The following is a 13,683-nucleotide window of genomic DNA, read 5'->3' as shown; positions in this document are numbered from 1 at the left end:
GCTTCTCAGCCTTTCTGCGCCCTTCGGATCCTGGGAGGCCTTCAGTCTGCTTAGGATTTCCATAAGTACCGCCTGAAACACAGGCTTGGTTAGCATGCAGGTATCCTTACCCAGTGAAGGCACAGGCCAGAGCAGGGAGCTCAGAAAAGGGTTAGAAGCTTATGCAAAGCCCTAGCTCTTGATGGTCTAGTCAAATGCACCCTGGCCTCCCTCTGGCTATGGCTGCGGACACCCAGGTACCCCCATCCTGGGGCTGCTGCTTAACACTTCCTCCCTCCCCCCAATTCCTCAAGGGTGGCAGGGTCTACTGCGTTTCCTTTCTGAGCCATTGCCAGCCCACCCAGGCCTTGCATACAGTAGGTGCTCAGCTCAGTGGTACTCATGAGTAAACGAAGGGGTGGCTGGCGCAGTACGCAGAAGATCCTGAGGCTGGGCAGTATCCCCCACAAACACCGTCACCGAGACGGAGAGATAGGCCGTCCAAAGCCAAGGAGAAGCCTGGAACCCACTGTCCAGCCACGGGGGCCTTTCCCAGGAGCCGGGCAAGGACACTCCCCTAAGGAGGGCTTCAGGCAGAGTCAGACTTGATCTTGGTAACTAACCTGGCCCAAGACCTGCTCCTTGCTCTTTTCTTCTTCTCTTGTAGAAGAGCCTGGGGCTGCTGGGCTAATGAGCCCCTACTAATGAAGCAGGTCCGCTGGCCCCCTCACCAGCTGGGAAGGCTGGAGTGTTCTGATGGCCGCCCCGGGGAGGAACTTCAGACGCCCGGTGGTAATGGCTGCGGTGAGCATGAGGGCATTGTCCTTGGCGGATCAGGTCAGGGGACACGAGCTAGAGGCTGCCATGACTTCATGTTTCAGGTTGGGACACTGAGGCTCTGGGGGGGGCTGAGGGTGGGGGGAGGGCCTTATGCTGGGCAGGCAGAGCTGGATTCTCAGCTAAGGATGCTGCTGAGGCCTGCATCACCCCAGTTGACCGATTTGAGGTTTGACCCATTTTCCAACGCCAAGCCGGCTGGACAGAGCCTGAACTGTGTCTCAGGCGGAGAGAGGCACAGCCTCTGGCCTTGCAGCCCGGTGGAGGGACCGTCCAGAGCCTCTCAGGGACACTAGAGAAGCCCTCCAGGATTTCCGTGCTTCAACCTGTCGATTGGACCAGGCCGGGGCTGTGCACTCAGAGGGACGGAAGTTCCTTGGTCCCTGTGACCTGGGACTTTCTCCCCACACTGGCTTTGGGCCGACCCCCTAGTGGACGAATCCGGCGACCTGCCCAGGTGTGGGAGGCCCAGGCTTGGCTCCTCTCAGCGCTCTCGCGGGCCCTCAAGCCGCGTCTCGACCCTCACGCGCCCTAGTCTGTGCTCCGCCTCGCAGTCTGGCCCTCGCAGACCTCCCTTCTCCTTTGGTAGCTGCCTTGCCGTCTCGACCTCGACCTCGGGGACATCAGTCGTTGCACTCCCAGCACACCGTGTGACCTACGAGCTCTCTCTGCCCCTGCGGGAGTACCTACTTGGGTCTCCACAGGCCTAGGCAGCCCTGCGCCCTCCCCTGGGAGTGAGTGACACATCCAGCCGCTTAACCGCTGGGGGCCGCCGGGTGTCTTGGCCCCGGGGGAAGGAAAGAGCACCACTCTGCCTCCGCCTTCTCTATCCTCTTCCATACCCCGGCTGTTCCTCCTCCCTCTTCTTCTCCACCTCGTTCCTCTTCTTCCTCCCTTCCTCCCTTCCCTTCCTCCTCCCTCTCTCCTCCTCCCCTCCCCAACTCCATCCTCCTCCCTCTTCTTCTAGCCCCATTCCTCCTCCTCCCTCTCCCTCCTCCTCCCTCCCCCCTTCCTCTTCTCCCTCCTCCTCCTTTCCTGTCCTCCCCCCTCCTCCTCCCTCCCCTCCTCCCTGCTCGGCTCGCTCACTCTCGCGCTGGCTGGAGGGGCGGCCGGCAGCTGGCGCTGGCCGAGGCGGCGGCGGCGGCGGCGGCGGCGGCGGCGGGATGGGACGCGCGCTGGGGCACAGGAGCCGAGGCGCCGGCGGGGGCCGCGCAACTCGGGCCAAGTGCCGGGCGGGCGCGCGCTGAGCCCGGGCGCCTTCTGCAGCCGGCGGCCGAGCGCCGAGCCGAGAGGTGCGGGAGGCGGCGGCGCAGGAGCGAGCGGAGCCCGGCGCCGGCTCCCCGGAGGACCATGCGGGCCCCGGCCGCGTCGCTCGGGCTGCTGCTGGCGCTGAGCGCGCTCCGCTGCGCAGGTAACGCGGCCGCGTCCCCTCCCCGACCCCGCGCGCAAAGTTGCTGCCTGGGTCCCAAGTCCCGGGCGGCCGCCGCCTCCTGCTCCTGGCGGGGCTGGGGAGCCCCGGGCGGCCCAAACCCCGCGCGCGTGTCCCCTTTGCCTCCTCTCCAGTCCCGGCTGCCCTTCGCATCCTTTGGGGGGGGGGGCTCCGGGAGCCACAGGCAGGGCGCCCCAGAATCCTCCTCACTCTGCCTGCCACCCGAGTCCCGGGGTCCGCGGGAGCTAACAGTGGCCCAGCGTCCGCGGACACCTGCGGGGCCTGGAGGTCGTCTCGGCCGGCGACGTCTGCTTTGGCCTCGGTCCCTCCCGCTCCTTGTGGCCCTCCTGGTCTCCAGCCTCCCAAAGCCACCCGCTTCCCCAAGTGGCTCTGGCAGGCAGCCAGGTCATCCTGCCGCTCGCCCCCTAGAAGCGCGGGGCGTCCCGGCGCCCCGACCCGTACGTGGGCCGGCGGGACCCGGCAGTGTGGTCCGGGAGCCCCGGGGTCGCGCGGGCACCTGGGGATGTCTGGCGTCGCAGGTGTTCAGAGCCCTTGCCCCGGGATCGGGGAGTCTGGCTGCGGGCTGGCACCTGCTCGGCGGCCGCCCAAATCCCGCGAGCGAGGGAAGTCGGAATAGCAAGGTGTATGCTGTTTGCAGCCTGGGCTGGAGTTGGCTAGGCTCGGTCACCTCGGTGTGGCTACGGGGTGGTTGTAGAGGGAGCTTATCCTAAAATGACAGTACCTCCCCCTCCCCCACCAGGCAAGTGGAGACAATCCCAAAGGCTGGGGAGAAGCGACAGTCACGAGCCGTGTTCATGTGCGTGCGAGGGCTGGCTTCTCCAGACCTGTGAAACCCACGTTTTGGGAGCAGGTAGCTTTAGACTGAGGGGGCCTCTTCCCGTCCCTTAAAACCAACAACCGCACAGACACCAAGAACGCAGAAGGGAAAAAAAAAACAACGCAACCTCAACTTTGCGGCTCCGACTGCCTGGGTGAGGTCGCACTTAGGAGCAAGCCTGGATGCCAGCTTGTTTTGAAGGATGACTGTGCATGGGGAAAAGTAAATATTGCCTTCCTCCCAGACGCCCTCAAGTGACCCCCAAACATTTATTAAGACTTTCCCCTTGGAGAGACAGTGGTCAGCTCTGGGCTTCGGCTGGGCCCCGAGGATGTCTCTGATCTTAGAGTAAAGGGCTCTTCCTTGGCGTGGCTAACGAGCAGCCGCGAGCAGCTCTTGGCACTCCTCTGCAGCCTGGAGAGGGGCACTGACGGGGTCCAGGCCGTTTCCTCAGAGCGGAAGCCCTGATGCCCGTTTGCCAAAGTGCACAGTGCCTCGGACTTGAAAATTGCAGTGTTGTGGCTATTTTCTCTCTCCACGGGGGTTAGCTCTCGCCTGGCTGTGTTCAAGAGTGGTTCTGGAGAACCTCGGAGGAGGAGGCTGCCCGCCTCTTGCCTTGTGCCAGAATGAGTCCCCTCACCCTGTCCAGCCCCACCCAGCGACAGAAGAGCCTATGCAATGGCTCTGGCAGGCTTGTGGTGGGAGAGAGGATGTGCCACTCCTGGGAACCCATTCCTGGCCCTCCGAGGAGAGGGTCAGCACAGCCACCAGGGCAGAGCTTAAGATGCTGGAGGCGGGGCGGAGGGGGGTCCTCGGTTGCCCGTGTCACCCACCGGTTCCCACCAGGACACAAAGAGAAACACAGTTTGCTAAGTCTATATTTAGCTCCAAAACAAGGGTGATGTTCCTGAAAGAGCTGCCTACACTTGGTTGGTTGGGAGTTAACCAGCTTCGTCTAGAACTGGCTGCATTTTTCTAGATCATTTCTGGACCAACCTTGGACTGGCTGGGGCCCTGGGAGGGGGCTCGGGAGAGTTCAGCTGTGAGAAGGCGCTCCCTCCGCACACTCTGTCGCCCGTGCCCCCTTCGTGCGTGGGCAGCTACCCCGGGAAGGAGAGCGGTGGGCGGACTTCTTGGAGCTTCGCGAGGGCTGAAACATACGGAATTGTGTTTGGTTGAAGTCAGCACCAGTCCTCCAGCTTAGCGACCAGGGGGGCCCGTCGTTGGAACCGTGTTTGCGCATGCTGTGCCTTTGGAAGTTAGCGACGCAGTTGCACACCGCGTCCCCCTGGGGGAAACTGACAAGCCTTGCTTTGTTAACCCTTGATGCTTTCTTTTCTCTCTTTCTTAGAGGAGGTGTTTGTGGAATGGGGTGGGTGGAGCGCGCCCTCCCCCCCCCATCCTTGCTAGTGACAAGTTTGCAATTGTAGGGACGGCGCTGTTGGCTTGCAAGTCGTATGGTTTAGCCCTGCCTGGCCCCGTGCAGTGGCCGGTGCTCTATTTGTTCCTCGTTTCGGCGCGTCTTGGGAAGGGGTGGCCCTGTGGTGTGGGGCGGAGGGGGTGGGGGAAATGCTAATTCTGTCGCGGCCTCCAGTGATTTAATGGCACCGAGGACCTTCCCAGGGTAAATCATCTGGCACCCCTCCTCCCGCCAGTGGCAGGAACCGGGAGGCGTGGGGCTTCCTCGGGAGCTCCGCTTCGGTGACGGGAGCCAACAAAGGGCGCAGCGCTTGCCATGATCGGAAGGACAAAGAGGAGCCCCTCAGCGTTTGCTGGCCCGGGAGTCTGGGAGGGTGGTCTCCAGCAGTAAACTTCCTAAGGGTTTCCTTCCCAGAGGGCCCCGGGTTCTGGGTAGCCTTTTCTCCCCGGCTCTCTGTTTGGGATGCAGAGAGTCCATTTCCCTCTGGGCTTGGGGCGAGGAGGAGGGGTTGAGGGAGACCCCTTGGCGTGAACTTCTGTCAGATTGGGACTTCTTTCCGCTGGCTCAAGCTCCGTCTCCTCAACTCATTGCCCTGAACTTTCATTTTGCGGGGGTGGGGTGGGGTAGGGTCGGGGGTGGGGGGGAGGGGAATTGAGACAGGGTCTCACTAAGTGTGTAGCCCTGGCTGTCCTGGAACTAACTCTGTAGACCAGGCTGGCCTCCAACTCACTCTGTAGACCAGCTATCTGCCTGCCCCTGCCTCCCTAGTGCTGGGATTAAAGGCGTGGGCCACCTGGATGCCTGGTTTGCCCTTTCTGACCTCTCACTAAAGGGTTTTCCACTTAAGGAGTCCTAGGCTATGACAGCGGGCGGCCCTTTGACATGGCCCAAGTGGCAACCTGAAAGATAAGGACAGGAGTCAAGAGGGGGTTCTGATGGGAACGGGAGCTCTGTGTGGCAGGCTCTATGAGCTCTTCCTGCTAGGAGCAGCTGCCAGCATGCTTCTCAGCAGGTGAGTGAGGGCCTCTACTTAGGTTTATGGGTGAGGATGTTTACAGGGAAATCCAAGTACCTTAATTTCCATTATGCCATGGCACGTGTGTCCTCCCAAATACATATATTTGCAAGATATTGGCAGGCCCCTGCATACACCTCTGCCCTCTGCCTCCTGGTTCTTTGTGGCCTCATGTTCTCTGCCCTCCCCCCATTTTGTGTATACTCATGTGGAGGTCAGAGGTCAACCTCAGGTGTCCTCAAGGATACTTTACCTTGAGCCTTCTCACTGGACCTTGTGCTCACTGTAGTCTAGGCTGCCGGGCCATTGAGCCAAGGAGTCTGTCTTCCTGTCTGCCTCCTCAGTGGTGTTTTGGCCTTACAGAATGTACTACTGGGCTTGGCTTTTTAGGTGGGGGCTGGGGTTTGAACTCAGGTCCTCATGCTTGCCTGCAAGCAGCCACCTCCACAGCCTCTGGTTCTTTCTCTTGACGGTGTCCCAGAGTCAGTAGTGACATAGACTGGCTCTGCTCGTGGACTATCCCAAGCCTTTGCTAGATGTGGATGGATTCACTAATTTGCAACAATCGCCACACTTTGCAGATGGGGAAACTGAGGCTGGAGGGTTGTGTGACCATCACAGCTGTGCACCGCAGTGATTGTTCTCAGAGTTCCTCTCAGCTACTATGATCTCTGTATGAACATTAATTTCAGGATAGTTTGCTTATTTTTTAATTGATGATGATGGTGGTGGTCATGTGTGTGTATGGCCTCGGCCCACATGGTGTGTGTGAGGGTAAGAGGACAGTTTGCCAAAATTGGAAGGTTCTCTCCTTCCACTTTTATGTGAGTTCTGGGGGTTGAACTCAGGTCACCGGGGTCATTCATCAAGCGCCTTCACCCCCTGAGCCATCTTGCTGGTCCTGGTTTTTGGGGGCTTTGCTGCGGGTTTGGACCCAGGAACTGAAGGTTGTGTAGCTTTCTGAGGGGAAAGCTGTGTCTCTCCCGGGCTGTTCCACTTTGGAGAAATTTGTCTCTTCTTGAGTCTGTGCAGCGGAAGCTCCCGTTGCTTGGTCAGAGAGGTGCCTGGAAGACAGAGCAGGTGAGGAAGGCCTGTGGAGGTGCTGGTCACCTGTGGGACATCTGGCACGGCAGCCTCTCTCTCTCTCTCTCTCTCTCTCTCTCTCTCTCTCTCTCTCTCCCTCTCTCTCTCACTTGCTTGTATGGACAGGAAAAACCACAGTAAATAAGTCAGACTCAGAAAGTGAAATCTCACATATTTTTTTCTCGTTTGTAGGTCCTAGATTTTATTTAGGTAAATAGAGCTATACATGCATGTGGGATATGAAAATAGAATCGAGTGTGCGTGTGTGTGTGTGTGTGTGTGTGTAGGGTGTGAACGAGAATGATGTATGAAATTATTTAAAAATAAAAAGATATTAATATAAAAAAAAGAGAATGATGGGAGGAGGGGGAGATGGAGGGCAGGGTGTGTGAATGTGGCCAAAGTGCAGGTGTCCTTCTTTGAGGATGTCTGTGAAAGTCTGTCTGTGTTTGTGTCTATGAATGTCTGTGTTTAGTGAGTATATGTCACTTAAAAAAAGAAATTTAAAACACAAAATTGGCAATGGGTATGGTGGCATATACCTTTAGGGAGACAGAAACAGGTGGATCTCTGTGAGTTCAGGGCCAGTGTGGTCTACACGGTGGTTCTAGGTCAGCCAGGGCTACACAGTGAGACCCTGACTCAAACAACAAAAGCCACCAAAATTGAGGGGCTAGATAGAAGGCTAGATTGAGTAAGTTCTTGGCTTTTAGTCATGAAGACCCGGGTGAATTCCTCAGGACCTGCATCAGAAGGCCAGGTGGAGTGGTGCATGCTTGTAAACCAGCATTGGGGATGTGGAGACAGGAGGAGCCATGGGGCTCAGTGGCTGGTCAGCCTAGCCTGCTTGGTGTATTCCATGCCAACGAGACACCGCTCAAGAAACAAATAAAAATCCCCAGGTGGATGGCACCTGAGCAATGACATCCAAAACTCATCCTCTGGTTTACACTTGCACATGCAAACACATATAAGCACACATACATACAACAGCACACAGCACACAGACACCCCCCCCCCCCCCAACTGGCACCATCAGTGTCTCGGTTCAGATCTGAGACATGCGCTGTATTGGGTTGGCCTGGAAGTTGCCTCTGAACTACTTCCCCAAAGGTCTCATCCTGGGACTGGGGACCAGCAAGGCAAGGCTTGGGAACAGTATGCAGGCATGGGCGTGTCCCCACAGGTAGAGCTACAGAAAGAAGACCCTCGAGCCATGGTCCATCCACCAAGCAGCTTTTAAAAGAGCCATGTCTTTGGGCTGGAGAGATGCCTTTAAAAGCATGTTTGTTGCCCTTCTAGAGGACCCCATGGTTGGCTAGCTCACAACTTCCTGTTACTCTGGCTCCAGGGGATCCAACAACGCCTTTTTCTGACTGTGTCAGACACCTGTGGCATACACATATACAGGCACACACACATGCATGCATGAATAAAAACAGCATCTTAAAAGAATTAAGTACTGATATCGCACGTAGCCAAGGCTGGGCTTGAACTTGAGAGTCAGGGTTGCAGACTCGCCCCACCATACCCAGCTCACCAAGGGGCTTCTTGATCCATGGCTTCATTGGGGTTCTTGAGCAACTCTTGGGACGAGGAGGCTTTGACTCTTTTTGATCTCCACAGGCACCAGACACATAGGTGGTGCACAAGCACACATGCAGGTGAGACTTTCATATATATGGAAAAAATAAAAAATTGGGACTGGAGAGTTGGCTTAGTGCTTAAGGTTGTTGCAAAAATCCTGGGTTTGGTTTCCAGCACTCACATGGAGGCTCGACACCTTTTTGGGTATCAAACATGCACAGACCCACTGCAGATAAAACACTTACACACATAAAAATGAACCCAAAAATACATGAATAAATAAATAAATACATTTTCTTATTTCTGTATATTTTTATCTATTTATCATTTATCTGTATATCGGGTTTCTTTATCTATTAATCATTTATCTATCATCTATCTATTTATACATCATCTAATCTATCCAGTTATCATGTGTGATGCTACAGTGCATGTGTGGAGGTCGGAGGATGACTTATGGGTTCTTTCCTTCTGCCATATGGGTCCCTGGGATTGAACTCAAGTCTTCAGGCTTTGCAGCAAGCTCTTTTAGCCAACTCACTGGCCTCTGCTCCTCTTCTCTCTCTCTGAGATATTTACTTCCATTTATTTATTTAATTGAAATTTGCTCTTTGACAGTTGTAGACACGTGTTTAGAGAGGCAACAGTTTTTCTTGTTTGTTTGTTTGTCTTTTTGCCTGAGACCTAAATTACCAGAAAGGTCCAACTTCTGGAGAAGGGGTCCAGGCAGAGGAATGGGGCCCCTTGCATCTCTCTGCAGAGTGCCTGGAATGCAAGGACTTCCAGATGCTGTGTCCGCTCGCTCACTCACTCACTCACTCACTCCCTCCCTCCCTCCTTCCCTCCCTCCTCATCCAACAATCACATATTCATCATCACTGGTCACTTGGGATGCCAACAGAGGACAAAGGAGCGGCTTCAGTCCCATGGCAGGGGCTGTCAGGCTCAGAACCAGACAGCAGAGTGAGGGAGAGAGAAATGCCTGCTCAGTGGCACCGAGAGAGGCAAGGATGGAGGCACTTGTGTTTTTCACCCCGTGCTTGATTCTGCCCCTCCCACACAAGGCTTGGCGCATGCTCCCTTGCCAGGGGGATGAGAGAAAAGCCCCACATCCTTTCCACTTAATTCTTGTGCCTTCTCTTTGCCCAGCCCCCTGGCTCTGCAATTGGGGTGCTTGAATGGACACCTTTCCTGATGCCAGGCTCCTCGGCTGATGAGGCCCTTCCTCTCGCCATGCTCCAAGCCCCACATAGTTACATAAGGAATCGATAGGGTCTGGTGGGGCTCACCAAGTTTTGTGACTGAGGGCGATGGAGTGTAAGCCTTGCACTCAGCCTGGAGTCTTGCAGCTTTAGCTTAATTAACCCGCTGGGAGCTCACTCTGGTGGCTGGCCCAGTCTCCAGCACTGGGGAGAACATCCCTCCCCAGGGTCAGCTCTGGGCTTCTGCCATTCGGCTGGAGGTCTCTATGCCATGCCATCCCCTGCCGGCACTCCCAGGGGTCCTGAGGAGCCAGGCTGCTGGGGCTGTGGGGATGTCCTGGTTTCCGCTGGCCACCGACGGGTCAGTCTGTCCCACAGACCTTCCCTCTTAGCTGCTGCTGTTTAAACACCAGGTGCTGTCAATATCAGAGGTTTTCAGGTTCCCACAGAAACAGAGGTCTGAAGTCCAGCATGATGGCTCAGTTGTAACCTCAGCATGCAGGGAGTGGAGGCAGGAGGATCACTGCAAGTTCAAGCTGGGCCTAAATCACATAGTTTCAGGATCCTGTGGAAGTGATTGGGAAGCATGGGCAGTGCTCACCTAACCTCTCGACTGCACCGAGACTCAGTTTCCTTATCTATAAAGTGGGGCCTGACCTCTGGCTCTGGCCAACAGTCTTCCTTACAACCTTCCTCCAATCTGCATCCTCTTTCTGTACAATCTGTTATGAATTCCGACACATTCTTACTGAGCTTTCCTGAGACTAGTGACACCAGGGGCAGGACAGGCAGCAGATGTTAAACCATCGGTAACTGGGAACATGGCGTCCTACAGGGGGCCCTGCAGGAGATACTACAAACAAGGGTTTGGGGAAAGGATGGCTTGTCATCTTCTGTGGGTTCCAGCAGCGGCATTCAAGCCAAGGCCTAAAGAGGCAATCGGGGAGGCTGGGTAAGGGACGTGGAGAAGGAACAGCAGGTACAAAGCCCCAAGGTGGCCATGTGCTTTGTAGGGTGGAAGCCAGTGAGGACTGTCTAAGCGAGGAAAGGACAAGAGCGGGAAATGAGAGCTGCCGAGATGGCTCAGTGGGTAAGGGAGCTGGCTGCCAAGCTGGATATCTGGGCTTGAGCCTTAAAACTTCCCACATAATGGAAGGGAAGAACAGAGTCCTGCAGTGCGTCCTCCGACTTCCACAAAGCACCGTGCACACGTGTGTCCATATGTATATGTGTATATGCATATATAGATGTATTCATGTATATATGCATGTCTACACACACATATACATACATACGTGTGTGTGTGTGTGTGTGTGTGTATACACAAACTACTGCAAAAATAAACAAACAGCCAGGTGGTGGTGGTGGTGCATGCCTTTAGTCCTAGCACTCAGGAAGCAGAGACATGTAGTCTCTGAGTTCAAGGCCAGCCTGTTCCAGGACAGCTAGAGCTACTCAGAAAAACCCTGTCTCGAAAGACAGAGCAAAACGTCTGCACACACGCATGAACTCACAGGCACCCATGAATAATTAAAAAAGAAAAAAAAAAAAAAGAAACTAAGCTAGGTTTAGTGACGTACAGCTGCAATCCCAGCACTCTGGAGGTGGAAGCAGGAGGTTCAGGAGTTCAAGGTTATCCTCAGCTATGCAGTAAGTTTCAGGCTAGCCTGGGCTATATGAGACCCAGTCTCAAAAAAGCAAACAAAACAACCATGGCGCATAGACCAGCACGGATAAAGAATAAAGATGATTCATGAGACAGGATACACACAGCCTTGGCTCTCAATACATGGGAGCAACTATTGATATCCTTGTGATAGTTGAGGGGATCCAGGCTTGGCTACTCTCTTGAGGGCAAACAGTTCGGCTCTTCACCGGGATCTGGAAGACTCTGTGTTGTGGATGTGATTATTTTGGCATCGCACTGAGGTCTAGCTGATACGGGCTCTCGGGCTGTTTAAGAGCTGCCTAAATAAAAGGTGGTTGGTATGCCAATCAAATTCCAGCCTCCCCCCGAAATTTCCAGTCGTACACTAGAGATGTGTAAGTCCAACCATCCAACCCTCTCGGCTCTTTACATACTGCTTATCATTTTCTGTGCGCTTGAAGGGAGGCGTTTGGGCAGGTGGGGGTGCTTGGGCCCCAAGCCTGACAAACTGAGTTCAACCCTCAGAGCTCACATGGTGGAAGGAGAGAACTGAAGCCCAAACGTTGTTTTCTGACCTCTACCTATGTAGCCTGGACTTTACATCCAGCAAATAAATGATAAATAAAAAGAAATTAAAGCAGGCATTAGCGTACAGCGGTCCCATGGATTGCTTCTGGCCCTCCACTTGCTGTTTGTAAATAAAGTTTTATTGGGACTCTACCCCCTTGTTTGTTCACAGGCCGCTTCAGCACTGTGGGAGCCCAGCCGTTGGGATAGGGGTAGTGCATCTGGCCTCCCAGTAAAGCACCTATTCTCTGTCCTTTTTGAAGATGCAGTTTGCCTTACTTATTCAAGCAGGGCATCCTCTGTGCTTTCAGGGGCACTTCCACTGTGAAGAACAGGGACCCTTTCTAATGTCAAAGAAATTATCCAGCTCGGGAGTGAGGACAATGGCTGCTTTGGTGTCTCTTGGTTGAAAAAAGAACAACATATTGATCGAAAGTGGCTGTCAATTCAGCAGCCTTTCAAGACGGGTCTGGTAATTACAGTAGCATTTATGTAACATTTTAAAAATAGTAGCACATGTGTAGGCTAGCTATTTTTTACCCTGTAGGCACAGCCTGATGGCTCAGAGCTCAGAAGACCCCTCGTGGGGCTGCTGCACAAGGCCTGAGCACAGTGATTCCCATGCACACGTCTCTCTTCTAACCTCATGTTTTGTTTGTTTCTTACTGGATTATTTCAAAGACTTGCATGCCTACAATATTTGGAATTTTCAATGCTGAGATTTTAGGATACCCCCCGGCAATGGCACACCAAATGCAGAAGGATGTCACCACTCCAGTCTGGACTCTACACAAATTGTCCTGTAATGATCCGCTCCCCACCCCGCCCCCATAACCTTCAGACTTGGGAAACATGTAATGTGAATGGTTCAGGTAGGGTTGGATCCAGGTGCTTGACTGTCCTAATCATTGTTTTCTCCTCCCTCCCCCTTTTTTTTAGTTCTCCTTTCATCATTGCCAACCTAATTCAAACCCAGGCTTGCTCTCCCCAATGACAGTGGGCCACAGTCACTTCCTGTCTGTCCTGGGACCAGTAAGAGGCTAAGTGTTTCTTTCTGAGGGGCTGATTTGGGCTGGACTAACGGGGTCCTTCTTCTGGCCCCAGGATGGGGACTGTATCTAGGGTGTGGGATGCTGTGTCCGATTAGCTGGAAACTCAATCTGAATCAGGTATTGGGGGAAGGGTACTTCCCCAGGAAGCAGTGGGCAGCAGCCTGCAGCTGGGGCTGGCTGGGAGGAGGAAGGGGCTGGGACCATTTCGCACCAGGAGGTGAGTCCACTTTCAGATCCCGGCCAGCCTTCTGGACAGGCTATTGCACTATGAGGCAGCCCCCCCCCCCCCAGTGTGTTTTGGCTACTTCGTATAGTACATAGAAAGTTTGGAAAATGGGGCTGGAGAGCTTAGCGGTTAGAAGTACTTCTGCATTCCTGAGGTTTTGAGTTTGGTTGAAGCATCCATATTAGGTGGCTTATAATCACTTGTAACTTCAACTCCGGGGGGTCTCAAACCTTTCTGACCTTCTGGGCACTATGCACACCTGTGTAAAATACACACACACACACACACACACACACACACACACAGCCAACTGCCCCTTAGCCTCTATCCTTTGAGCCACCTTACCAGCCTTATTTTTTTTCTTGATTCACTTTGAACTGTTTCCATTGCAACCAGGAGGTCCTGACAAGTTTCTCGATAAAGCACCTCAGATGGTCTTGCCTCAAAGTGGCCGTGGCTTCAATTGCTGTCCCCGCCTGTGACGTGATGTGCTCCATTGAGACCTGGTCTAGCTAATGTGCCCAACCCGGTCTGAGCTCACGGAGGAAAATACTGTGTGTGGCTTTTTATCTGCCCCGTTCCTCTTGCCTAGTCCCCTTCCTTGAAGACTATCAGGCAACGTAGATGCCATCTGCCGGTGATAATTGATGTAAGAGTCTCCTTCATGCCCCTTCCCTCCCACTGCCAATCAAAAGTGCTTCAGAACTGCGCTGTCTCCTGCACCTGTTTGTGGTTGGAACTCTGAATGTTAAAGATGAAAATGTCATTGATATTCTTACCTAAAGACTCATGGGAAGTTC

The 13,683-nt window shown here is 54.3% G+C and overlaps 1 protein-coding gene across 1 annotated transcript in view; it reads left to right on the top strand.

The window, feature by feature from the left end:
• The first annotated feature begins 1,205 nt into the window (after positions 1–1,205).
• Positions 1,206–13,683, top strand: part of Tmem132b (transmembrane protein 132B) — a 238,253-nt gene continuing 225,775 nt past the window's right edge. The window contains exon 1 of the mRNA XM_060382307.1: positions 1,206–2,227. Within this exon, the coding sequence (XP_060238290.1) occupies positions 2,167–2,227 (61 nt within the window). The 5' untranslated portion in view covers positions 1,206–2,166. The remainder of the gene's footprint in view (positions 2,228–13,683) is intronic.

This window comes from Meriones unguiculatus, chromosome 4, assembly GCF_030254825.1.
Source record: "Meriones unguiculatus strain TT.TT164.6M chromosome 4, Bangor_MerUng_6.1, whole genome shotgun sequence".
Lineage (NCBI taxonomy): Eukaryota > Metazoa > Chordata > Mammalia > Rodentia > Muridae > Meriones > Meriones unguiculatus.
This window is presented reverse-complemented; position numbering and strand designations above follow the sequence as displayed.